The following is a 26,635-nucleotide window of genomic DNA, read 5'->3' as shown; positions in this document are numbered from 1 at the left end:
CTATAACAAGAGATTGAATCACTAATCAAAAACCTCCCAATAAAGAAATGCCCAGGATGAGATGTCTTTACTAGTTAATTCTACCTTGCCTTTATTTATTTTTTAAAAGATTTTATTTTTCTTTTTTCTCCCCAAAGCCCCCCAGTACATACTTGTGTATTTTTAGTTGTGGGTCCTTCTAGTTGTGGCATGTGGGATGCTGCTCAGCATGGTTTGCTGAGCGGTGCCATGTCCATGTCCAGGATCTGAACCAGTGATACCCTGGGCCGCCAAAGCAGAGTGCATGAACTTAACCACTCAGCCATGGGGCTGGCCCCTCTACCTTGCCTTTAAAGAATAATGAACAACAATCCTTCTCAAACTCTTTCAAAAAATAGAAGAGGAGGGAATACTTCTGAACTCATTCCATGAGGCCCAGCATTACCCTGACACCAAAGCCAGACAAAGACATCACAAGAAAAGAAAACCACAGATAAGTATTCTTTATGAATATAGATGCAAAAATCTTCACTGAAATACGAACAAACTAAATCTTGCAGCATACTTGGAAGGATTATACAGTATGACCAATGGGATTTATCCCAGGAATGCAAGGGTGGTTCAACATACGAAAATCAATCAATGTAATACACCAATAGAATGAAGGGGAAAAATCTACATAATTACCTCAGTTGATGTTGAAAAAGCATTTGACAAAATTCAACACTCTTTCATGATTAAAAAAAACAAACTAGAAATATGAGAAATTATTTAGCCTAATAAAGGATATTTATGAAAAAATCAACAGCTCACATCATACTCAATTGTGAAAGACTAAAAGTCTTTCCTCTAAGATCAGGAACAAGACAAAGATGCCTGCTTTCACTATTATTCAACATTGTACTGGAAGTTCTATCCAGAGCAAGTAGTCAAGAAAGAGAAATAAAAACTATCCAAATTGGAAAAGAAGTGAAATTATCTTTATTTGCTGATGACTTGGTCTTACATATACAAAATCCTAAAGAAGACACACACACAACTATTATAGCTATTAAACAAATTCAGGAAAGTTGCAGGACACAGGATCAACAATAGAAATCAGTTGTATTTTTATACATTAACAATGAGCAACCTGAAAAGGAAACTAAGAAAATTCCATTTACAGTAGCATCCAAAATAATAAAATACCTAGGAATAAATTTAACCAAGTTGATGAAAGATGTGTAACTGAAAATTATAAAACATTACTGAAAGAAATTAAATAAGACCTAAATAAATGGAAAGACATCCTGTATTCATGGATTAGAAGATGTATTAAGACTTGTTAAGAAGAATATCCAAAGAGATCTACAAATTCAATACAATACCTATCAAAATTTAAGCAGCCTTTTTTTTTTTTTAAGAAATTGAAAGGCATTTCATCAAATTCATTTTGATATGCAAAGGGCCCTGACTAGCCAAAAGAATATTGAAAATGAAGAGCAAAGTTAGAGGATTTGCACTTTCTGACTTCACAACTTATTGCAAAGATACGGTAATGAGAACAGCATGGTATTGGCATAAGGATAGATGTAGACCTATGGAATAGAATTGAGACTCTAGAGATAAATCCAAATATCGATAGCCAGGTGATTTCTTTTTTTCTTTTTTCTTTTTTTTTACTGAGGAAGATTCACACTCTGTTTTTTAGTGTGTGGTCCATCAGCACAGCATGGCTGCTAACAGAGTGATGTAGGTCCATGCCTGGGAATCAAATATGGGATGGTAAAGCAGAGTGTGCTGAACTTAACCACTAGGCCACTGGGGTTAGTCCTGTAGCCAACTGATTTTTAACAAGAGTGCAAAGACCATTCAGTAGGGGAAATAATAGTCTCTTCATCAAATAGTGATGGGACAACTTGATATTCACATGCAAAAGAGTAAAGTTAGACCCCTGCCTCACACCATAAACAAAGATTAACTCAAAATGGATCAACATCCTAAATATAAAAGCCAAAACTGTTAGAAGAAAACAGGGGTAAATCTTCTTGACCTTGGATTTGGTGATAGATTCTTAGATATGACATCAAAGGCACAAGCAACAAAAGAAAAAATAGATAAATTGGACTTCATCAAAATTAAAAACTTTTGTGAATCTAAGGGCACTATCAAGAGAGTGAAAAGGTAACCCACACAACAGGGGAAAATTTCTGCAAGTCATGTATCTGATAAGGGGTAAACATCTGGGACTATATAAAGATCTTCCACAACTCAACCTCGAAACGAACAACCCAATTCAAAAAGGGGCAAAGGACTTGAATAGACATTTTTCCAAAGAAGATATACAAATGACTAACAAGCACATGAAAAATGTTCAACATCACTAGTCATTAAAATGGAAAATTCAAATCAAAACCACAATGAGGTACAACTTCACATCCATTAGGACAGCTATTATAAAAACAAAAAACGATAAAATGGAGAATAACAAGTGTTGGTGAGGATGTGGATAAATTAGAACCCTTGTACATTGCTGGTGGGAATGTAAAATCATGCAGCTGCTACGGAAAACAGTTTGGTAGTTCCTCAAAAAGTTAGACATAGTAGGGGACCTCAGCACCCCATTAACTCCAATGGACAGATCATCCAGACAGAAAATCAACAAGGAAATTATAGAATTAAATGAAAAATTAGATCAGATGGACCTAATAGATATATATAGGACACTTCATCCAAAAACAGCAGGTTACACATTCTTCTCAAGCGCACATGGAACATTCTCAAGGATAGACCATATCTTGGGAAACAAAGCAAGCATCAATAAGTTCAAGAGGGTTGAAATAATATCAAGCATCTTTTCTGATCATAATGCTATGAAACTAGAAATCAACTACAAAAATAAAGCTGGGAAAGGGCCAAAAATGTGGAGACTAAACAACATGCTACTGAACAAACAGTGGATTATTGAAGAAATTAAAGAAGAAATCAAACATTATCTGGAGACAAATGAAAATGAAAACACACCATACCAAATGATTTGGGACGCAGCAAAGGCAGTCCTAAGAGGGAAATTCATTGCAATACAGGCTCACCTCAATAAGCAAGAAAAATCTTACATAAACAACCTCAAACGACACCTAACGGAATTAGAAAAAGAAGAACAAACAAAGCCCAAAGTCAGTAGAAGGAGGGAAATAATAAAAATTAGAGCAGAAATAAATGATTGAATCAAAAAAGACAGTAGAAAGGATCAATGAAATAAAGAGTTGGTTCTTCGAAAAAATTAACAAAATCAACAAACCCTTAGCCAGACTCACTAAAAAAAAAAAGAGAGAAGTCTCAAATAAATAAAATTAGAAATGAGAGAGGAGAAATCACAACAGATACTGAAGAAATACAAAGGATCATAAGAGAATACTATGAAAAACTATATGCCAACAAATTGAACAACCTAGAAGAAATGGATAAATTCCTAGACTCATACAACCTACCCAAACTGAATCAGGAAGAAATAGTGAATCTGAATAGACCAATCACAAGTAAAGAAATAGAAACAGTAATCAAAAACCTCCCCAAAAATAAGAGTCCAGGACCAGACGGCTTCTCTGGAGAATTCTACCAAACATTCAAAGAAGAGTTAATACCGATCCTTCTCAAACTATTCCAGAAAATAGAGGAAGATGGAGCACTCCCTAATACATTCTATGAAGCCAACATCACCCTGATCCCCAAGCCTGACAAGGACAACACAAAGAAGGAAAACTACAGGCCAATATCACTGATGAACATAGATGCAAAAATCCTCAACAAAATTTTGGCAAACCGAATATAGCACTATATCAAAAAGATTATACACCATGATCAAGTGGGATTTATACTAGGGACACAGGGATGGTTCAACATCCGCAAGTCAATCAACGTGATTCACTACATTAACAAAATGAGAAACAAAAACCACATGATCATCTCAATAGATGCAGAGAAAGCATTCGACAAGATCCAACATCCATTTATGATAAAAACCCTCAATAAAATAGATATAGAAGGAAAGTACCTCAACATAATAAAGGCCATATATGACAAACCCACAGCCAACATCATACTCAATGGACAAAAACTGAAACCCATCCCTCTCAGAACAGGAACAAGACAAGGGTGCCCACTTTCACCACTCTTATTCAACATAGTACTGGAGGTTTTGGCCAGAGCAATTTGGCAGGAAAAAGAAATAAAAGGAATCCAAATAGGCAATGAAGAAGTAAAACTCTCGCTGTTTGCAGACGACATGATCTTATATATAGAAAACCCCAGAGAATCCATAGAAAAACTATTAGAAACAATCAACAACTACAGCAAAGTTGCAGGGTATAAAATCAACATACCTAAATCAGTAGCATTTCTATATGCTAGCAATGAACTAGCAGAAAAAGATCTCAAGAACTCAATCCCATTCACGATCACAACAAAAAGAATAAAATACCTTGGGATAAATTTAACCAAGGAAGTGAAAGATCTATACAAGGAAAACTACAAGACCTTCTTGAAAGAAATCAACAACGACATAAAGAGATGGAAAGACATTCCATGCACATGGATTAGAAGAATAAACATAGATAACATGTCCATACTACCTAAAGCAATCTACAGATTCAATGCTATCCCAATCAGAATTCCAATGTCATTCTTTACAGAAATTGAACAAAGAATCCTAAAATTCATATGGGGCAACAAAAGACCCCGAATTGCTAAAGCAATCCTGAGAAAGAAGAACAAAGCTGGAGGCATCACAATCCCTGACTTCAAAACATACTACAAAGCTACAGTAATCAAAACAGCATGGTACTGGTACAAAAACAGATGCACAGATCAATGGAACAGAATTGAAAGTCCAGAAATAAAACCACACATCTATGGACAGCTAATCTTTGACAAAGGAGCTGAGGGCCTACAATGGCCTACAATGAAAGAAAGTCTCTTCAACAAATGGTGCTGGGAAAACTGGACAGCCACATGTAAAAGAATGAAAATCAACTATTCTTTTCACCATTTACTAAAATAAACTCAAAATGGATCAAAGACTTAAAGATTAGGCCTGAAACAATAAGTCTTCTAGAAGAGAATATCGGTAGTACACTCTTTGACATCAGCTTCAAAAGAATCTTTTTGGACACCATAACCCCTCACATGAGGGAAACAATAGAAAGAATAAACAAATGAGACTTCATCAGACTAAAGAGCTTCTTCAAGGCAAAGGAAAACAGGAATGAAACAAAGAAACAGCCCACTAATTGGGAAAAAATGTTCAGAAGTTATTTATCCGACAAAGGGTTAATCTCCATAATATACAAAGAACTCACACAACTTGACAATAAAAAAATCAAACAACCCAATTACAAAATGGGCAGGGGACGTGAACAGACATTTCTCCAAAGAAGATATACGGATGGCCAATAGACACATGAAAAGATGCTCATTATCACTAATCATCAGGGAAATGCAAATCAAAACTACACTAAGATATCACCTTACACCTGTTAGAATGGGAAAAATATTCAAAACTGAGAGTGACAAATGTTGGAGAGGCTGTGGAGAAAAGGGAACCCTCATACACTGTTGCTGGGAATGCAAACTGGTGCAGCCACTATGGAAAACAGTATGGAGATTCCTCAAAAAGTTAAGAATAGAAATACCTTATGACCCAGCCATCCCACTACTGGGTATCTATCCTAAGAACCTGAAATCAGCAATTCCAAAAGTTCCATGCACCCCTATGTTCATCGCAGCATTATTCACAATAGCCAAGTCATGGAACCAACCTAAGTGCCCAGCAACTGATGATTGGATAAAGAAGATGTGGTATATATACACAATGGAATACTACTCAGCTGTAAAAATGGACAAAGTCGTCCCATTCACAACAACATGGATAGACCTTGAGGGTATTATGTTGAGTGAAATAAGCCAGACAGAGAAAGACGAACTCTGTATGACTCCACTCATAGGTGGTAGTTAACATATGGACAAAGAGAACTGATCGGTGGTTGCCAGGGGAAAGGGGGGTGGGGGGAGGGCACTAGGGGTGAAGTGGTGTACCTACAACATGACTAATAATGATGTACAACTGTAATTTCACAAGGATGTTAACTTTCATAACCTTAATTAAAAAATTTAAAAAAAAAAGTTAGACATAGAATTAGCATAGGATTCAGCAGTTCCACCTTCAGGTGTATACTCAAAGGAATTGAACGCAGGGACTCGAACAGAGAGACTTGTACACTGATGTTCATAGCAGCATTATTCACAATAGGCAAAAGGTGGAAGCCACAAGTGTCCATTGACAGATGAGTGGATAAAGAAAATGTGGTATGTAAAATGGAATATTATGCAGCCTTAAAAAAGAATGAAATTCTTGGCTGGCCCCGTGACCGAGTGGTTAAGTTCACGCGCTCTGCTGCAGGCGGCCCAGTGTTTCGTTGGCTTGAATCCTGGGCGCGGACATGGCACTGCTCATCAAACCACGCTGAGGCAGCATCCCACATACCACAACTAGAAGGACCCACAACGAAGAATATACAGCTATGTACCTGGGCGCTTTGGGGAGAAAAAGGAAACAATAAAATATTTAAAAAAAAAAAAAAGAATGAAATCTGATACATGCTATGATGTGGATGAACCTTGAAAACATTAGGCCAAGTGAAATAAACCAGACACAAATGGCAAATGTTGTATGTTTCCACTTATATGAAGTACCTAGAATAAGCAAATTTGTATAGACAGAAAGTAGAATAGAGCTTACTAGGAGCTGAGGGTGGTGGTGGTGGGGGGAAGAGAATGGGAAGTTATTGTTTATTGAGTACAGAGTTTCTGTTTGGGATGATGAAATAGTTCTGGAAATGGATAGTGGTGATGGTTGCACAATACTGTGAATGTGCTTAATTCCACTGAATTAATTGCATACCTAAAAATGGTTAAAAGTGATAAATTTCATGTTATGTTTATTTTACAACAGTAAAAAAAAAAGCAAGGGCTGGCCCAGTGGCATAGTGGTTAAGTTTGCACCCGCTACTTTGGTGGCTGGGGTTTGCAGGTTCCGATCCTGAGTACAGACCTATGCACTGCTCATCAAGCCATGCTGTGGTGGCGTCCCACATACAAAATAGAGGAAGATTGACCCAGATGTTAGCTCAGGGCCAATCTTCCTCACCAAAAAACAAAAACAAAAACACAAAACCAGTAATAAATACCCAAAACTAAAAAACTGCCCACTGAATTCTGTACTTTAAAATGATGAATTTTATGTTATGTGGGTCTCAGTGTAAAAAATTAATGAGCTGACCTTTTGGAAAAGAACAAGAGAATAAAATCAAAAAGAAGGAAATAGGAAGCAAAAGTAGAAGGAAGGTAGAAAGAAATAGTAAAGATAAGAGCAAAAATTAATGAAATAGAAAACAAAGATGCAATAGAATGAATAAAAAATCGAAAAGTTAGATCTCAGAAAATAATTATAAAATAACTTCCTGCATGAGACAATCCAGATAAACAGAAGCCCTGAGTTGTGTTAGGAATTAAAAAGAGAAATTACAGATAGAGTAGACATCAGAAATCTAATAATTTTATGCCAATAAATGTGAAAACCTAGCTGGAATAAGACAAGTTTCTAAAAACAAATTCACAATGCTGACCCTCAATAAAAAAGTGAAAACCTGAAATAATCTTTATATGTTCGTGTATATCCTTTAATGGCTATAAAGTGTTGAATTAGTAGTTAAATTTTCCATCTCTCAAAACAAACAAACCTGGACTAGGTGGTTTTATATTCATGGGAGATAGATTTCCAGACACATGAAATGTTTCCAGTGGTTAGATAAGCGAGTATATCTGCTCTGCCCACAGACAATTCATTTTGAGAAGTTAGTTAACCTTCCTGCCAAAACTAGACAAGGACAGTTTGAAAAAAGAAAATTACACCCGATGTCATGAACTTGGATACAAAAATCCCAAAAAGGATATTAGGAAACCAAATTTAAAAATGTATGAAAAAGGGGCCAGTACCCTGGCGGACTGGTTAAGTTAGCTCACTCCGCTTCGGCGGCCCTGGGTTTCACTGGTTTGGATCCTGGGCGCGGACATGGCATCGCTCGTCAGGCCACGCTGAGGCGGCGTCCCACATGCCACAACTAGAGGGACCCACAACTAAAATGTGCAACTATGCACTGGGGAATTTGGGGAGAAAAAGCAGAAAAAAAAAAAAGTAAAAAGAAAGTTGGCAACAGTTGTTAGCTCAGGTGCCGATCATTAAAAAAAAAAAGTATGAAAAAGATAATATACCATTGCCAAATTGGATTTTTTTCTAGGAATGCAAGTATTAGGAAAGTCTACACATTTTATTAACCAGCTTAAAATATTAAAGGAGAAAAAAACCCACAAGATCATTTCAAGAGAGGCAGAAAAAAAAGTTTATCATGAATACCCTTCATGTTAAAAACTTAGCAAACTAGGAATAGAAGGGTTTATTTTTAACCTAATTAAGGGTATCTATGAAAAACCTATATCAAAATTTACACTCAGTGGTGAAACTTTAGCAGTATTCACTTTATAGTAGTATTCCAGTTATTATTGATAAGATTTTTATTCATGTCTTAGCCAATGTATAATACAAGAAAAAGAAATAAGCATTAAGGATTAGAAAGAAAGTTTTAAAAAACTGTCATTATTCACAGGTAGTATAATTTCTGCATAGAAATCCTGAGAGAATCTGAAAAAATTATTAATTAATAAAGTTAAATAAATAATAAAGTCCAGCAAGTTTGCTGGATACTTGATTAATAAATAAAATTAATTGTATTTAATATATCAGCAACAAAAATGATGTCACTTCTACTAACAAAATACTAAAAGTACTTAGAGATTAATAAAAGATTTGTGTGATCTTTAAGGAGAAAAAAATGAAAATGTATAAAGGTTGTTAGAGAGGACGTAAAGCAATGGAAAGATATCAGATCGTGGACAGAAAGGCTCAGTTTCTTAAAGATGCAATCTCCCCCAATTAGTCTATAAAATCAATGCAATTTCAATAAGAAGCTTGGCAGGATTTTTTATGGCTTATCAGAAGCTGATGCCAAAATTTAGATAAAAGAATGAAAGACAAAGAAAAACCAAGATGATTTTGAAAGTTAAAAGGGAAGAAGACTTGACTTACCAGATAGTAAGACTTTCCATAAAGCTCTGGTGATTAAGGCAGGATGATGAGGCATGGATAGACAAAACTCCAGTGGAACAGCATAAAGTGCTCAGAAACAGACCCCGGCTTGTGTGGAAACGTGGTACATGCGAGATGAGTTGTGAAAGGGTAGAGTCTTTACTGAATGGTACTAGGATGATTGGTTGTGATGCGGAGAAAAAATAGAGGTGGATCTCTACCTCACAGCATACTCAGCTGGATTAAAGACGTAACTTGAAAAGCAAAACGTTAAAATGTTTAGAAGAACATATAGAATATATGATCTCAGGAGGGAAAGGTTTCTTAAGATGCAAAATACATACACCATGAGGAAAATGTTTGGTTAATTTGATTCCATTAAAATTTTTAACTTCTATTCATCAAGTGAGCATTAAAGAGGTGAGAAGACAAGTCAGTGTAGGAGAAGATACTTGCAACACGTAGAACAGTCAAAGGATTAAGAATCAAAATATTTGAAATATTGATTGTCTTTCAAATAAATAAGAAAAAGATGAAACAACCCAGCAGAAAAGTTGGCAGAAGATTAGAAACAGGCAATTTATGATTTAAACATATAAGATGCCCAACTTCATTAATAATTCAAAAAACGACAATTAAAATAAAAAGTAAGATACATTTCATATTCATCAGACTGACAAAAATTAAATCTGACAGTAGGAAGTATTGGAAGGACTTAACACAATAAGAAGGCTGCTGATCTTAAGCTTCAGAAAACAATTTGGCAATATCCAGTGACGGTGAAGATGCTTATATCCTACAACCCAGTGATTCCACTCCTACGTCGATAATAGAGAAACTTTACATATGAGTACAAGAAAACAAATAAGAATGGATGAAACGTTTTGTACTATTATACTCTTTGCGATAGTAAAAAATTATGAACAAACTAAATGTCACTCAGCTGGTAACAGAATAAATAAATTGTAGTATTTTCGTAAGTAGCATTGCTCAACAGTGGTGAAAACAGTAGACTTGGTTTACACATATCAACACGGATGAAATCTCCTAGACATAATTTTAAATGAAAAAAAAACAAATCGCTGAAGAATACTTTAGTATATATGCTATTTATATATAAAAAATGCAAAACAATACCATGTATTTTTAGGGATCCATATGTGGTAAAAGTATAAAATACATGAGCAGGACATCCTCTAGATTTATAATAGGAGTACCTTTATAGGAAGAGAAGGGGATTCGAGGAATGAGGGATCCACAAGAGACTCTGCCTGTAATGGGAATATTTTATTTCTTAAACTGGATGGTAGTATGGTTGTTCATTATATTACTTTTTATACCCTTTTGTGTATCTTAAATATTACATAGTAGTCAAAAAAAAAAATAAAAGTGTATGTAAATGGTTGCCTTGTAGAGACTGCAAATATAAGTATACAGGACAAATAAAAACATCAGCTGCCCTAATGTTATCTAAAATGATAGTTTGCGGCTTGAGTTATAATTTCTAGTGACAGCGTCTGACATATTTTTAAAAGATGGTATATATCTCGAAAGCTGTTCTGTTTCTTTTCAGAAACTATCTCTAGGCCCCTTCAACCCACCCCAAACTCATCTCAGCTAAAGGCACCACGGTTTACCCAGTTCTGTCTGAAACACTAGAGTATTCCTTGACCTTCTTTCTTCCCCGTGCATCCCTGAGTCCATCAGCAAGTCCCGTGGGTGCTGCTCACAAAATACATCTGGAACCTGGCCTCTTCTCTTGCTGAACCCAATCCAATTGAACCTTATCTCTTGCCTAGACGACTGCTAGAAATAATTCTACCACTGTCGTATCCTCTGTAACCTGCCTCCCAGTTGCTGTTCTTGCTAGCTTCCCCAGTCTCTTTGTCCACCAAGATCTCTTAAAAATGTAAACCGGTTTATATCACTCCCTGGCTCAAAATCCTCCAAGGCTGAGGTTAAAATTCAAAGCTCTCATCAGGCCTACAAGGCCCTCCCTACACAGCCTACCTTTCCAGCTCCATCTCCCGCCCTGCGTTTCCTTTGCTGTCTACCCATGCTGACTTTGTGGTTCCTTGAACAACCCATTTCTCACCTTAGGGCCCTTGTACTCGCCATTAGGAAGCATTCTCCCAGCTTATTATGGCTCCATTCACCACCTTACCTAAAATAGCTGCCACGATTGTCTCTCCCCAACCTGACCAGGCCCTATGGCCCCTTTGGCTATTTCATTTTCCTCCTATTAGATGTTATATTATATATGTATTTCTGTCTCTCCTACCAGATTGTAAGCTTCCTGAGGGCTGGGGATTTTCTGTCTTATTCACGGTTGCATTTCCCAGGACCTAAAATGGTGCTTGCTTGGCACTTGGTAGATGGTCAATCAAAGCCTCTTCAGTGAATGAATGCATTGATGATAAGGAAAACTTAGATGACTCAGAAGTGCCTTTTGGTAAAAACAAAGCCACTGGAGTTGTAGATGCATGAGAAGAATTTGAATAAGATTGTTTCATAAGATTTCAATAAGTTGTTTTCCACTTTTATAAACTGGAAAAAACACAATATTCTTCAGACACAGATTAGTTAACTGATTTTAAGTGTGTGTGATTAATAGAGTAAATATAAGTAGATATTTGAGTATTTCATCTATATTCCTAAAAGTTTGGACCTTCAGGGTGGCCAGAAAACGCTAGAGATCTTCTCTTTGGGAAAACTTAGCATGTTGAGTTGCCTTATACTGGAGCCTAGGTAGTCATTCTGTCAGTCAGTTGGTCATTCCCAAGCACCCTGGGGCAAACCTAGCCCCAGGCTTAGGGCCACAGGGTAGGGAAGACACAGAAGGAGAAGAGAATCAGGCACACTGTGTGTCCACTGTGTGCTTGGGTTCTCTCTCAGGTGGGTGAGTTAGGAGCACCCTGCCCCCAACAACACAAACACCTGATTGGGTGACCCAGTCAGGGAGAGAGCCAAGACTCTAAGGCTCTGCAGCTTGATCTGACCCTCCAAATCTTGCCACCCCTGCAGGTCTCAGAGCTCATCTTTGTGTCCATCTATAGCTCCGAGTTCTGCATGAAGCTCTACGTGGACCCCATCGACTACTGGAAAGATGGCTACAATGTGCTGGATGTGGTCATTATCATCACTGTCTTCATCCCCTATGGTCTCCGCAAGTTCAAGGGAAAGCACTACCCCTACCTTAACATCGCTGATGGCATACAGTCCCTGCGCATCCTCAAACTTATCACCTATAGCCGTGGTATCCGGGTGAGGAAACTGGGGGTGCCCTGGTGCTGATGCAGGCGATAGCGCCCATCTGCCCACCAGCCCTTGATGAAATAATAATTCTACTACTCTCATCCAGTTATTGAGTCCTACTGTGTGGCAGGTTGATCTTTACCAATATTATCTCATTTAATCTTTAAAAAACTATAGGGAAGTATTATTAGCTCCATTTTACAGATGAAATTGAGGCCCAAGGTCACTCAGCATTTAGATGCCAGAGCTGAGATTTGAAAGGTGTGTTTGACTCCAGAGGCCATCTGAACTTTTCCTCTCTTCCGTGCTGCAAATTAACTGATTTTCTTATGATACAGACTCTGAAATACATGCCCAGGAGCCTCCAGCTTTTTGGTAGCCCTGGTCACTCACTGCTTTCTCTAAACAGCTAAATATATGCTGCTTCTCTTGATGGGAATAGTCTCATTAATTTGTTCAGGTAGCTCTGGAAATGCTGCTCCTGCTGGGAAGTCTTCCTGGGTTGTTGGAAGTCATGGGTGACCAGCTTTTCTTGGCTCAGAAGGTTTCAGAATGAACCTCAGAGCTGACCCAACCATGCCCTCAGCATTCATTCTGGACACAGTGTGTTTGCCCTGGCTCTGTACCCAGTATCCGTGCTTCTCCAGGAAGGGGCTGGTTTGGACCTATTTGACCAGTTAGGGTGTGTCAGCCTGTTCTGTTGAGAGATTGCCCTTAGCTTGCCTGGGTATCTGTCTGTCTAGGGCCTGGACCCGACACTCAGGAAGCCCCAGTCCCAGGTAGAGACGATAAGGAGAATGTAAAAGAGCTCCCCCTGTTACAGACCCCATTCATTTATTTCTTGCTATCATGTACTCACACTCCTGTGTGTGTGTCCCCTCCCGGTGGTCCAGCCTTCCTTCTCCTTTTCTTCATCATGAGCCTCCTGGAAAGAGGTGTCTGTACTCCTCGTCCCCCTTCCTTATCTGTCACATATACCCTGGTTTCTCTTCTCCACTCCAAGGTAACTAGCCTCTCTGAGGTTGCCAACAGCCTCCTTGTCACCGAGTCCACTGGCCATTTCCCTTGGCATCCTTGTCACCGCTTTCTCTTGGTTTTCCTCCAGCCTCTTGGGCATGACTTCTCAGGGGCATGTTTTCTTTGCCTGGCCCGTAAGCGTTGTTTTCTCAGGACTGCGGCCTGAGTTCTCTTCTCACTCTAGGTGATCTCTTCTACTTTTCAGGGGTCTTCACTTCTCCAAGTCTCTCTCTTTGACCTTCAGACCCAACTGCCTCCTGGACATCTCACGTGCTCCTCCAACTCAACATGTCTAAACTGAAAGTCATCATTCTCCCCATCCCCACCCTCAAGTCTCCAAACCTGGCTCCTCCTCCCATATTTTTGTCTTTTGGTGAAGGGTTTCCCCCACCCCCATTCAACTGCCAAGTCATAAATTTGAGTGTCAGCTTTGACTTCTCTTTCTCAAAGTCCTATAACATGGCCTCTTAAATAGTTATTGACTTGTCCACATATTTTCACCCCACAGCCATCATCTTTTCTCCATCACCATCCACCTCTACCTGGATTCCTGCAATGGCTTCCCACACTACTGAAAGCCCTGGAGCAGAAACGCCCCAGCAGCTGGGAGGAATCTCTAAAGTGTCCATCAAATCATGGCACCCTTCCTTTTAAACTTAAAAGTGGCTCCCCTTGTTTTTAGGCTACAGACAGACCCTATAATGTTTCTAGAAGGGAGGAAGGGGAGTGTCTGAGGTTCTGGGCATTGGAGTTGATGTTAGGTAGAGAGGAGAGTAAGGTAGGTGGATAAGAAAGAAGACTGAAGGTCCTGGGAGGTAAGTGCCAGGTGGTGGACACCTCAAAGTGAGGAAGTGATCAGACAGTGGGAAGTGTAGCCTTGTTTTTCCAGGTGTTTGGCACCAAGGGAACAGGGACCTGAAGTGGTGCGAGGGTCACTGGAGATGAGGAAGTCAAGGGATGAAGAGGCCTAAGGGACAGTTGGTATTTCATAGAGATGCTGAAGGCCCCCAGGATGATAGCAGGATGGGGTGGAGCCCAGAAGCAGAGATTCCAAGATGCGAGGAGGAGTGGGAAGCTGGAAGGTTAGCCCTGCCCAGAAACAGTGGCTTTTGCCCATAGAGATGGGGGCTCTGGGGCTAAGGCAGTGAGTGGCCTCCTGAATCAGGTCAGTGTGGGATAGACAGCCTCCCTTGAGAGAGCTGCTGAGGAGTGATATCCTCAGGCAAGAAAGTATGTTTGGGTGAGGCCAGGAGAGGGATTATCATGGAATGAACCTGAATGAAACCTGCGGAAGTCATGTGAGGAAGGTGGTGATGGCAGCGGGCTGAGGGAAAGGAAGACCAGGGCTGTGCAGGGAGGAGGGAAGCAGAAAGGACTGGTGGGAGGAGCGGCTTCCATCTTGGGGGTGAGGGGAAGGGCAGTGACCTGGAATAGCACCTGGCGAGGCTGAGGGCACTAGCTGCCTGCTAAGTGCATCGTCTTGGCCATGTCGTGGCAGCCTGGCGAAGGCCTGAAGGTGCCTGGGGCTTAGAGCTTGGCAAGAACAGCCCATCCTTCCAGCCCAGGGATCCAGTGAAGGAAGCACAGCCTTCCCCGCTGGCCAAGGTCTATCCCAGAGCTCAGCCTGGCTTGCTTGGTGACTGCAGGCCTCTGCTCAGTCTTTGGTCCTTGTAGACGTGCATAGAGACCCACGGACATGTAGACACGACATGCATGTAGACATATGTCCTATGTTTGACCTCACTTTTCTGTCACTAAGCAGAGCCCTGTATCCAAAAGTTGTCCTCTGGGGACCACCAGGCCCTCTGGCTGTGGCTCTTCTGCAGCCTTTGTAATGTCATTGGGCCCCTGATCCCCAGAGGCACAGAAGTAACTCTGGATTACATGCCCTCTGTACTCTGGCCTGGCCAGCTGGTGGGGGGGTGCTGGAGGTGCCAAAGGTAGGCACCTGCACCTCTGTGCTAATTTATACTCATTGAGTCTCAATGAGGCTTTAACAGAGCAAGCAGCCTCAGTGCCCAGAGCTGGCACTCTGCCACATTCTTGGCTCCCATCCCCTGATTAATTAAAATGACACTCTGCTTTCTGCCTTATGGCAATAAACCTGCACCACGAGGAAATTGTGCCTTGTTGTTTGGCACACGGAGAAGTTCTCTTAGCTGGACACCTGAGGGCCACAGTCCCCATGTTTATCTGCATTTCAGCCTGAAGAAGAACCTTCAGAAGCCAGGCTGTGGTGGGAGCACCAGCCTCGCCTTTATCCCTACCTCCCCCTCCTTGGGGCTCATCACTTTCTGCACATCAGAGCAGCCAGGCTGGGCACCTGCCCTACCTGGAGGTGCTTTCCATACCCAGAATGCCCCAGGACCAGAAGGGCAGCTGTGGTTTGACCCAGAGCCTAGGAGAGCTGAACTGGGGTTAGGAATTCCTTCCCCAAAGAATTTGGGAATTCAAAATCTGGTACCTACTGGGAAGCAGGCTGTAGGCCTCAAAAGCCCAGGACTTCCTCAAGGAAGGAGCTACTGGCCTATGGGGATCTGGGCAACCATCCTGGAGACTGGATTTCTGCACCTTCCAGTCTGCAGACTAATGGGGCCTGCCTAGATTGTGCTTGAAGAACGTGGCCAAGGCCAGCTGTTGGGAGTCAGTCCCATGTGGGCTTTTGGAGAGCATTACCTCTTCCCCACGGCTGTTCTCAAGGCTGCTTGGTTTTGACCTCAGGTAGCTCTGGGCCTGCGGGCTGGCCTGGAAGTCAGAGACCAGCCAGGGCCTCACCCCCACCCTTCTCCAATACCTCAGGTTCCACTGCTTGGTGCACCCCCTCCCCCACCGTGCAGACCTCATCTGCAGACTGCATCCCATTGCAGCATTTCCCTTGAGGACTTATCTCTTCAGTCTTAGCAGTTCTTGGGGAAGAAGTTCTGTCTCTGTCTCATAGGGAGAGGAGGCAGTTTTTTACATCTCAGCTCTTTTGGAATTAATTCCAAAACATTGATTTTCTTCCCCTGAGGAAAGGAGAGAGGCATCTGGCATGCATTCACCCCTGCAGGCAGCTGCCCAACCAGTCCACATGCAGGGCAGCGCCAGTGCCCTTGGGTTGTCTCTCTGCTCCCCAGATTACCCCAAACTGTCAGAACTTCACTGTCCTGTGTCCCAGATCTCTCATGTACCTCCTTTCCTAGTGTTAAGCCAAGAAATGGCTGGTCCCAGCTCTGCCATTGTACTGGAGTGTAAGCCTGCCAAGTCATTCTGCTTCTCTGAGCCTCCGATCCCTCATCTTGAAGTGGGAAGAAGGCTAACACCTACCTACCTTCAAGTTATGTCTGTGACTGCATCGAGGGAGCTGAGCATGTATTGAACACCTACTGTGTGCAAGACTCCAGGGCATGAAGAATGAACAACGAGGAGCCATTCACTATGCTCCCCAGGAGTGGGCAATGTAGTGGGAGATAAGACAAACGCCCATTTCACAGGGTGAAGACTGAGGTCATGAGATGGAGACTTGCCTGTGAAATGGGGCTCAGAAAGAATGGGAAGCCACATTCCTCTCAGTCCTCTTCGTTTCCACTCCCGGGGTGGCTCCTCTACTCCTCCTGGGCCTAGAAGAACATTCAGGGCTGGCCCTCAGCTGAGAAGCAGGAGCAGAACACCTTGGGATGATTACACAGCCAGGCTGGGGGTCAAGTAGAGCGGTTAGTGGTGCTGATGGGGCGACTACCCCAGATCTAAGGCAGCACGCTTCATCTGCCCACAGGTGACGAGAGTGGAGTTCAGGCATTGGTAATTATTAGAATCTGGACCAGTGCCCCCACCTCCCCTCTTTCCTTCCTCCAAGTACTGATTGAGCATCTATCATGTGCCAGGCGTGGCACTGGATACTGGGGACAGCTGTGGTCTGGGCAGACTGGACTCTGTTCTCTGAGCGCCACCCAGCCTGGCAGCCTTGCCTAGCCCCGGTGCCCCTGTCTTACAGACGCTCATCACCGCTGTGGGGCAGACAGTCTACACCGTGGCCTCTGTGATCATCCTGCTCTTTGTCCTGATGTACATCTTCGCTATCTTGGGCTTCTACCTATTTGGAGTTCCAGACGGGGGTGACATGAATAACTGGGGGAACCTGGCTGTGGCCTTCTTTACCCTCTTCAGCTTGGCCACGGTACTGTGTTTGGGAACAGTGATGGGGGAAGGGGCCTTAAGAAGGGCTTGCCAGCTGGAGTGAGCGTGAAGACACGCTGGGCCTCACAGGGGGCCTTCCCCACGTTCATGTGCTTAGCTGGGCCAGGGAAGCTGAGGGCTGGTCTCCCAGGACTAAGCAGAGGCCAGTGCCCTGGCCAGGAGTCCGTCTCTGCCTCTAATTTTGTGACTCCCTAGAGCATTTCCATTTGTCCAACAGGGTTATAAAAATTTCAAGAGTTCTCAAAAGATAATTCATTTGGATTAAGTTTAATTTAGAAGTGAAACCCATGTCACATAGCCTTTTTTGGAACAGACTGTCACAAATCCAACCAGAATGAGCCTGCAAAGCCTGAATTAGAAGTCTAGACTCTGTTGGACTCTGGAAAGACTAGGGTCTTTCCAAAGGAGGGCCTAGCAGAGAGGCAGTGTCTTTTTGGGGAGGAGGGGAGGCATTTTGGAGGAGTCCCCAGAGCACCTTGGCCAGAAGTGCCCCCACCCAGTGGTGCCCTGCATCCCCAAGCCACCATCTATGGACTGAAGTCAGTGGATTGGGGGCTGTTGAGGGCCTGATGTGGAGGCAGGGCCAGCCTCCTCCTTGGTGGGGTTGGGGCTCCCTGAGGCTGGGTGAGAAGGAGGCCTACCCCACGAGGCCTTGACACTTGGCATACCCTCCCCCACCCGAGCAGGTTGATGGCTGGACAGACCTGCAGCACCAGCTAGACGCCCGGAATTTTACTCTGAGCCGGACGTTCACCATTGTCTTCATCTTGCTTGCCTCCTTCATCTTCCTCAGCATGTTTGTGGGTGTGATGATCATCCACACTGAGGTGAAGTGGCACTTATAAGGATCAGGGGTGGGGTAGGTGTGGTAGGTGGAGCTGTGAGGCAAGTCTCCTGGTAGAGCCCTGAGCTGTGTCTCTCCTGAAGGGAGGGGAGGTGGCCAGGTGGGCCACTCCCTACCCCAGCCCAACTCTTCTCCCTGAGCCAGTGCATTTCCCTGCCTCATGATGGTGGCCAGCAGGACAGCGGCTTGGGATTGTCACTGTAGCTGCAGTTGGCAGCTTGAGTTGGGGGCTGGCCCTGTCTGGGGGATGGAGGTCCTCCTGCTGAGGGGCTTGAGCAGCAGTGCAAGACTAAGGAAGATGGGTATGTGGTGAGAGCCCACGCCTTACCTCCATCCTCCTGCTCCCTAGGACTCCATCAAAAAGTTTGAGCGGGAGCTGATGGTGGAGAGGCACATGACACTCATGGAAGAGAAGCAGGTGATTCTGAAGCGGCAACAGGAGGAGGTCAGCAGGCTGATGCAGAGACGGGTAGGTGATCTCCACAGGCAGGTGGACAAAGATGGATGGACAATCAAGGCTGAAGGAGTGGCCAGGAGAGGAGCCTTGGGGCCCATGTAGAGGCCAGGTGGCCTCAGGCATCTGTGGCCTGAGGTAAGGTAGGTACCTACCCCCTGTATTTTCCAGAGGTGGGCTTTATTCTCTGCATTGTGCATTTCTCTGAACCTCTTAGAGTGCTGAGTGCTGTAATTGTAGTATCTTCCTCCTTTGTGGGCAAAACTCCACTGCCGGGCCCTTTGCCTGGAGCACTCTTGTTACCGAGACCTCACTGGGTGCTAGGCAGGCATGGCCCCCGTCCACGGCATGGGTGGGGCCACGGAGGCCCTGACAGGTGTTACTAACCTCAGGTTTTCTAAACCAAAACAAGAATGAACACAACAGGCTAGAGATTTTCTGTCAAGTATGATACAGCTGTGGCAGGCAGTCTCAGTGCTCTGTGCTCCCTGGGCTGGGTCCTGAACCGCTGCCCCTGCCTCCCCTTGTGGTCACTGCATCTCTCCTCAGCCTCCTCTCTGAGATGGAGACATCTGCCTGTCTTGACTGTGCCCAAGGTTTGTCCAGGGCGGGGTGAGGCCATGCTGAGCCACACTCAGTCCTTCCTGTGTCACCTGTCCTCATGTCTGTGATGATGTCTTACGAGGCTACCGTGGTTGGGGGTCCAGGCTCAGCAAGGGTCAGGGTGAACCCGTGACTAGGCTCAGGACTCACCCAGGGGCTAGAGTCAGCCTTTGCCTGGGCCTCCTCGTGGAGGGTCCCCAGGTCTCTGTGCATCTTGGGTGTCATCTTCTTATCATTGCTCTCTTTATGCTTCCCTCACTAGAAAAACGTTGACTACAAAAGTTTCAGTGAGCTGGTGGAGAACTTCAAGAAGACACTGCGGCACACTGACCCCATGGTCTTGGATGACTTTGGCACTAGCCTACCCTTCATTGATGTCTACTTGACCACTCTGGACAACCAGGACACTACGATCTGCAAGTCAGTCCCAGCCCCACCAACCCTGGCCCAAAAGAGGCCAGGCCTTTCCTGGTGCCTGGGCTTCCTTGAGGGTGGGGCCATGTCAGATGGTCTTGGAGGGCGAGGGGGTGATGGGCAATGTGTAGAGTGGGTAGAACGAGGCCCTGCTTGGGGGTGCAGGATTCTACATATGCACAGAGGCTGGGCTGCTGTGTGGACAGGCCTGTGGCTGGGGAGACTCTGCTCCCCTGTCCCTCCTCAGCCCACCCTGACTCGTATTTAGATGCTCACTCCTTTGACTCTCCAGGCCCCTCCACACTAACCCCTTTTCAGAGGGCAGAGGAAAGAACACTGGCTGGCAAGTCAGGAGCTGAGGCACCTGGCCTGGTTCTGCCACTACCTTCCTGTGTGACTCTGGGCAAGTCTCTGCTCCTTTCCCACCTGACACCTGAGGGGCTGCTGAGCCGATTCTATGAAAATAGTGTATGTGAAGCTCTGAGCTTGGCTTGGCCCAGGGCTGTGCTCACTTAACTTCTCTGGGTTATAACTGGCCATTACTGAGCAGGAAGGGGAGGGGCGTGGGGACTAAGGAGCCACAGTGGGCTCTTGAACATGGAAGGACACGATCAACCTCACTTCTCGACAGAAACCCCCTGGAGGGCTTCATGGACTGGAGGAACTAAAAGGAAGGGATCATAGAATGCCTACTTTTGGCCTAAGAGTGGGTCAGGTAGTATCTGGGCCCCTCCACACAGTCACCTCACTCAGAGCCTGGGAGTTTATTGTCTCCAACCTGACATATGCGGTGAAATAACTTACTCCAGGGGCCATAGGTAGAGTGGCAGACCCGGATTCCAGCCCAGCCTGATCTGGCTCTGAAGCCCTTGCTCTGCCCTGACCCCACACCTGCCACGTGTGGTGAATGTACAGGTGCCAGTGGGTGGTAGGTGGGGCCTGGGTGGCCTGGAGCCCAGTCTTGGGCTCAGGCCTGTCTCCTGCTGCACTTCCAGGCTTCAAGAGCTGTACTACGAGATTGTGCACGTGCTGAACCTGATGCTCGAAGACTTGCCCCAGAAGAAGCAGTCCCACTCCTCAGAAAATGTTGATGAAAAGTAGCTGGACGTGGGCATCCAAGCACTAAGGGCCTCACAAGCTGTGACAGTCCCCCCAATAAACGCAGGCTTTCTGTGTTGACCTCACATGGTTGCTGTGATCATGGTGTTTCCCCACCTTTGGGGATTGAGCCTGGTGGGTGCCCGTGAAGTCTGATTCCCCAGACACCCTCCCCACTCTACCACATGACACAGCCGGGCCAAGGGAGTGGGGAGAGGAGGGGCAAGACTCACCCTGGCCAGAAGCCACATCCAGGGGCCACACTGTCTCTCTCCTCCCTTGAGCCCAGCAGCAAGGACCCACTGGGCTCCTGGGGAAGCCACCTGAGGACTCCAGACCATCAGTCCTCCAGCAGTTCCATCAGGGTGTATGGCTCCTTTGACCAGATGTGGCCTACTTCCCTCTTGGAACCTCCGCTGGGCTCCTTTATGGGGGTGTCCCCATGCCCGGCAGAGCGGCATGTCTCTCTGTGGGCCCACTGCTGTGGGGACCCCTCTTTGGAAGTCTACTCTGCTTCCCCCTGGGCTCACAGTAGTCATGGTGCTCCAAGGGGTGCAGTGTGACTGGCAGGATTCTGTGTGTGGGCTGGTCTGGGGGAGTTGCCTACAGCAACGCCCAGGCACCTCATACAGGGGTCGGAGGAGGGGCAGCATCAGGCGCTCAGGGCTGCTTACGCCCTACTTATGGTTAGTTAGGACTCTTCACTTAAAAGGTAGCATTTTCTGTGTCATTTCTGGCCAAGTGACTGCCAGAGTTGCCAAGGTCCTGGCACTACCTGGGTTCAGCCATGATGGAGCTGTCCAAAGGCCCAGGTAGGGTAGGGTAGCTGGCCCCCCTTGCTCCCAACTGGCCAGGCCAGAGGCCCTGCAGTGCCCCTTGGCTCCCATTGCTGGGAAGTATCCTGAGGCCTATTATCTTGGCAGTGCCATCTCAGACAGAGGGAGAAGGGAGTTCTGGGTTGAGCTGGGATGGGAGACAGCACCTATAGCTGAGTGCAGAAAGGCCCCAGACCCACACTGGGAGTCAGGACAGCAGAATACACATGAGGGCGAGTTGAGAGTGGCTGGACAGAAGGGTCCCATGAGTGGGCCCATGGGCTCCAGGCCTGGGTGATGGCACTCATGAGGCCACAAGACAAGGGCAGCAGGAAGCCTTTACTCACAGTTTTGTTCATACATCTGACTACTATTTACTGAGCTCTGCTGGGTACTGGAGGTTGTGTGATGAGAAACCCACAATCTAGTCATGGACCTCTTGGTGCTCACAGTTGTGTAGACAAGACAGTGATCCAGCCATACTGGACGAGAGAAAATTCCCTTGAGGAAGTAATAATTGTTTTAATGCAGAAAGCATGTGTCTTCTAAGATACTCTAATCATTTCCATTTGCAAATGTTCAATCTCTCAGGACCAAATTGAGAATTATATAGACAATGCTGAGAAGGATTGCTCTGGAGCGTAGACCCATCACCGTGCTGTTGGGGAGCCCTCTGAGGGCAAGGCATGTAGCCCAGCTGCTTCCTGGAATGGAGAGAACTTTGTGCTGATGCCCTTGGAGGTGGGCCTGAAGTGAGCAGGGTGTCTGTGCCCTTTATAACAGGGGGAGGAGCTCTGGGTCTTATGCATCCAATGTCTACCCATGAAGGCTGGGGGCTTCCAGGGGTGCTCTGGCGGGTGCAGCCCAGTCAGCAGGGTAGGCAGGCCCGCCTCAGGCAATGGCGCTGATTCAGGGTTGGGGCAAAGCAGACGCTGCCAACTGCTTATACGGTGTGTGCCAGCATTGCTCAGGGGAAAATGGAAACACATCCCCCAGCTTGCACCAGGAATCTTGGAATTGCCATAGGCATCTGAGAGTGAACAGAAGATTTAAAAATTTGCCTCAGGGAGGCAAGTTAGAAAGTGCTATGATTTTGGAGACAGGAAGCCTGAATTCCTTAATCAGATGACCTTGGGCAAGGTGTCCTGTCTTGTAAAATGTCTATTTCCTCTGAGAAATGGGCTGATAAAACTGACCGGCTACAAGGATTCAATAAAAGACACAATGAGAGGGGCCAGCCCTGTGGCCGAGTGGTTGAGTTTGCGCTCTCTGCTTCAGTGACCCAGGGTTTTGCCAGTTCGGATCCTGGGTGCAGACATGGCACTGCTCATCAGGCCACGGTGAGGTGGCGTCCCACATGCCACAACTAGAAGGACCCACGACTAAAATATACAACTATATACTGGGGGGATCTGGAGAGTAAAAGAAAAAAGCAGAAAAAAAAAAAAAAAGATTGGCAACAGTTAGCTCAGGTGCCAATCTTTATAAAAAAAAAAAGACACAACGAGAGTGTGAAAAAAGACATAGTCAACTTATGGTTTGTGCTTCCTGGCTGTCAGCTCTACCTCAGCTGTGCGGCCAGCTGCAGTGGGCTGTGTCACTGCCTCACCCTTCAGCAAGCCAGGGGCTTGGAGGGACTGGGCCAACGTGAAGGTGGTGAGGATAGTATGGAGCTGAGAACAGGAAGCAGAGGCCAGGAAGCTGCGGGGAAATGGGCAGTGACAGGGTCTCCAGGTGGAGCTGGTGCAGGATGGGCAGACAGCATGTTGGACCTGGAAGGCTGAGTCCCAGGCCCAGCAGGGAAGCTCCGGGCCTGGGCCTCTGGGCTGCGGTGTGAGATGGCAAGCTGCCTTTAAGGGTGTAAGCAGAAGCCTGTCACAGAGCAGAGAACTGGGAGAGGGTGACGTGCAGAGGGCTGGCCTGGTGCTGCTGGCAGAACAAGCCGATGGATATTTGGCGCAAAGTCCCAGAGCAGCATTTCTGTTTGGCCCTGTTTGCCTGCAGAGCAAACACTGGCAGATTAGAATTCCCACTTGGGCTCTCACCAACTCAAACAGGCTTGGCCAAGACTTTCAGTTGATTTGCTTGGGGCAGAAGTGGCTTTGCTTGCCCAGGCCTGGCTGTGGAGAGCAGGACCCTTCTCCTAACCCCCCAACCCTGGGATCCAGCAGAGCTGTCCCCAGATGGCTTGCTCATCTCCATCCTGCTAGCCTGGTGGTTTGGGGGCTGCAGTGGGATGCAGGGGACCAGGGTCTGAGTCATCTGGCCACACCCAGGCCCTCACCCAGCTCTTGTGGGAAGGATCTTGAATTGGAGGCTGGAGGTGTTTGGAAGGTGGTGGGTTTTTTTCTTTTTTTTAAACTGCTTGTTGATTCCTCCAGCAGGAAGCAGTCCTTCTATTATGGTGACCCAGGCAGTGATTGAGACCGTAAGCTCTCCTGTTCACGCAAACAGCCCTTAGAAGTCCAGTACTGAGACGGTGGAAACTGCACACCTTAATGTTTTCTTTAGGAGACAGGACACCTCCTGAAACAAGCTGCCCTTCTCAGGTCAGGCTCTGCTCTCAGTGGCATTTCTACCTGTTTTGGTCTCTGTCCCTGGCCCCAAATTGCCTGGGCCTGCTCCACTGTCCCACAGGCTCTCGAGAGAGAAAATGGCTCTGAGTTCCTCACGAGGCTCCTCAGGAAGGGGAGGGTGTTGTTGCTCAGTCTAGTCACCAGGGTTGGAAAGTGGGGAGAAAGGAGCAAATGTGACGGAGCAAGATGGACCAGCATATGCGTGTCCCCCTCTTCCCTCCTGTCTGCCACCACGAATTCCGTGTGTGCGTGATCGGCCACACGCCTCCCCTCCCCTGAGTTCTAGCTTTGGTTTTACTTTAGGCTCCGGGGGACGCAGTGCCAGGAGATGGGGGGGAGCCAGGACTGGAGAGCTGGAAGGAAGGCGGGTATTCGTGCTCTCTTGGTCAGCTCCTGGTTCTCCTCTGTGGTGGAGAGTCAGGGTAATGGGCAAACAGAAAGAAAACTGAGAGGCCAGCAAGGCTTGATGGACCTCCACAGTAAGGAGCTGGGATGGGGGAAGAGGGAGTGAAAGCTGAGGGCTGGAGTCTGAAACTTTTGGACAGAGGCCCTGACACAGCTGGAGCGTGAGACCTGGAAAGGGGAGAAATGGGGACGACAAGTGTGCCTGTGGGACAAGAACTGGATCCTCCCGGTGTTCTTTGAGAGAGGCAACTAATGACTGGAATTATTTAAACGTGATTTTTTTTTTGTTTTTGCTGAACCTTGCCTTTTAAAAATGGAACCCCATGTACAGATTCAACCATGTGGAGTCTGGATTATATTTGGGTGACATAAAGATCGCCCTGTGTAACAGAGACCTCTCAGGCTAAAACTGGGAAATGTTAAGAGGGCCTTAGAAACCACCGACTGGGCCCGCAACTGGGGTCAGAGTCCTCGAGGTGAAGGACCCCAGAGGGTGGTGGTACCTAGTGTGGCTGGACTTTTGTAAAATGAAACCGAAGTCTCAAAAGGAAGTGTGGAAGAGGTGGGGGAGATGAAGAGTCTGTTCTAAAACTCTTGAGCAACTGGGGATCGACCCCAACCTTAATCGGGTGACCTTGGGCAAGGTGTCCCGTCTTTTAAAACCTGTCTATTTCCTCCGAGAAATGGGCTGATAAAACTGACCAGCTATAAAGATCAAGTAAAATACACAATGAGAGTATGAAAAAAGATGTCATCAACTTATGGTTTGTGCTTCCTGCCTGTTCAGGAACAGCTCAGCACAACTGGCTCTTGATCCCCTCCTTCCCTGGTGGGACCTTGAAGCCGGGCATTGGGGCCGGAGAGACAAAGCCCTCTTGAAAACTTGCTGCTGGACCAGAGAAGGATGAGTCCAAGCAGAGGTTAGGCCTAGATTCCAAAGGGACTGACCCCTCTCTTTCCTGACTGTGGAAATGCTGCTTTCAGTTTCGTCAGCATTTCTGTTTACAAGATACTTTCACATACATGATTTGGATCTCATAACACTCAGGTATTTTCATTATTCCCATTAAACAGGTGGTAAAACTGAGGTTCAAAGAGGTGATGTAACCTACCCAAGGCCGTACAACTAAGGGGGAGGAACCAAGCATGTCTGGCTCTATAACTCTCTGCTGTAATGCTGTGCAACAATCTTCTAGGGAACTGTTATCTGCATTTTATAGGTGGGCAAGCCGGCACTCTGAGAGACTGTCACTTGGCCCAGATTGTCATTAAAGAGCAGAATCAGTGTTTGAATGCAGGCCACACAGGTACTCCTCTGCTCTACTGCCTCGCAGCAACCTTGCTCTTTTTTTTTATCAAAGCTGCTTTTGGAACTTGAAAAAATCAAGCCATGATTCTCTTCTGAGCAGGGCCTGACTCTGGGAGGAGGGAGGGTGGTCCCTCAGACAGCCTCGGTTTGCCAGTTCCCTGGCACTTTCTGGCTGCCTGGTCGAGGCTCTGAAGTCTGCTGGCCCAGTGGCTCCTGGCTTGGCCCTGGGAGCTCCAGAGATGCAGAGGACGGCAGGAAGCAATCAGTGCGTGCGATGGGGTGGTGACTGTGGTGCCTAATTAGGAAATTACGGCCTGGGCAGAAGAGGGGTTTGGCTTAGAAGTCACCCTTCCCTGGGTTTCAGTAAAGCAGGGCCACAGGGAGGCTTGGCCAGCAGAAGGGATGTGCAGAGCAGGCGTGAGCTCAGCAGGCAGGAGGAGCCAGCCTTGTGGGTGCCATGCCGAGCTGTCCCACGCCCGGATGGTCGGCCTCTTGGGTGATGACATTGAGGT

The 26,635-nt window shown here is 45.7% G+C and overlaps 1 protein-coding gene across 1 annotated transcript in view; it reads left to right on the top strand.

Annotated features, from left to right (window-relative positions):
* CATSPER3 (cation channel sperm associated 3) overlaps positions 1–21,075 on the top strand; it is a 34,452-nt gene extending 13,377 nt beyond the window's left edge. The window contains exons 3-8 of the mRNA XM_046665312.1: positions 12,182–12,421; positions 17,403–17,585; positions 18,292–18,432; positions 18,799–18,918; positions 19,769–19,926; positions 20,916–21,075. Coding sequence (XP_046521268.1) covers positions 12,182–12,421; positions 17,403–17,585; positions 18,292–18,432; positions 18,799–18,918; positions 19,769–19,926; positions 20,916–21,021 — 948 coding nt within the window. The 3' untranslated portion in view covers positions 21,022–21,075. The remainder of the gene's footprint in view (positions 1–12,181; positions 12,422–17,402; positions 17,586–18,291; positions 18,433–18,798; positions 18,919–19,768; positions 19,927–20,915) is intronic.
* Positions 21,076–26,635: the final 5,560 nt, after the last annotated feature.

This window comes from Equus quagga, chromosome 7 (assembly GCF_021613505.1).
Source record: "Equus quagga isolate Etosha38 chromosome 7, UCLA_HA_Equagga_1.0, whole genome shotgun sequence".
NCBI lineage: Eukaryota > Metazoa > Chordata > Mammalia > Perissodactyla > Equidae > Equus > Equus quagga.
This window is presented reverse-complemented; position numbering and strand designations above follow the sequence as displayed.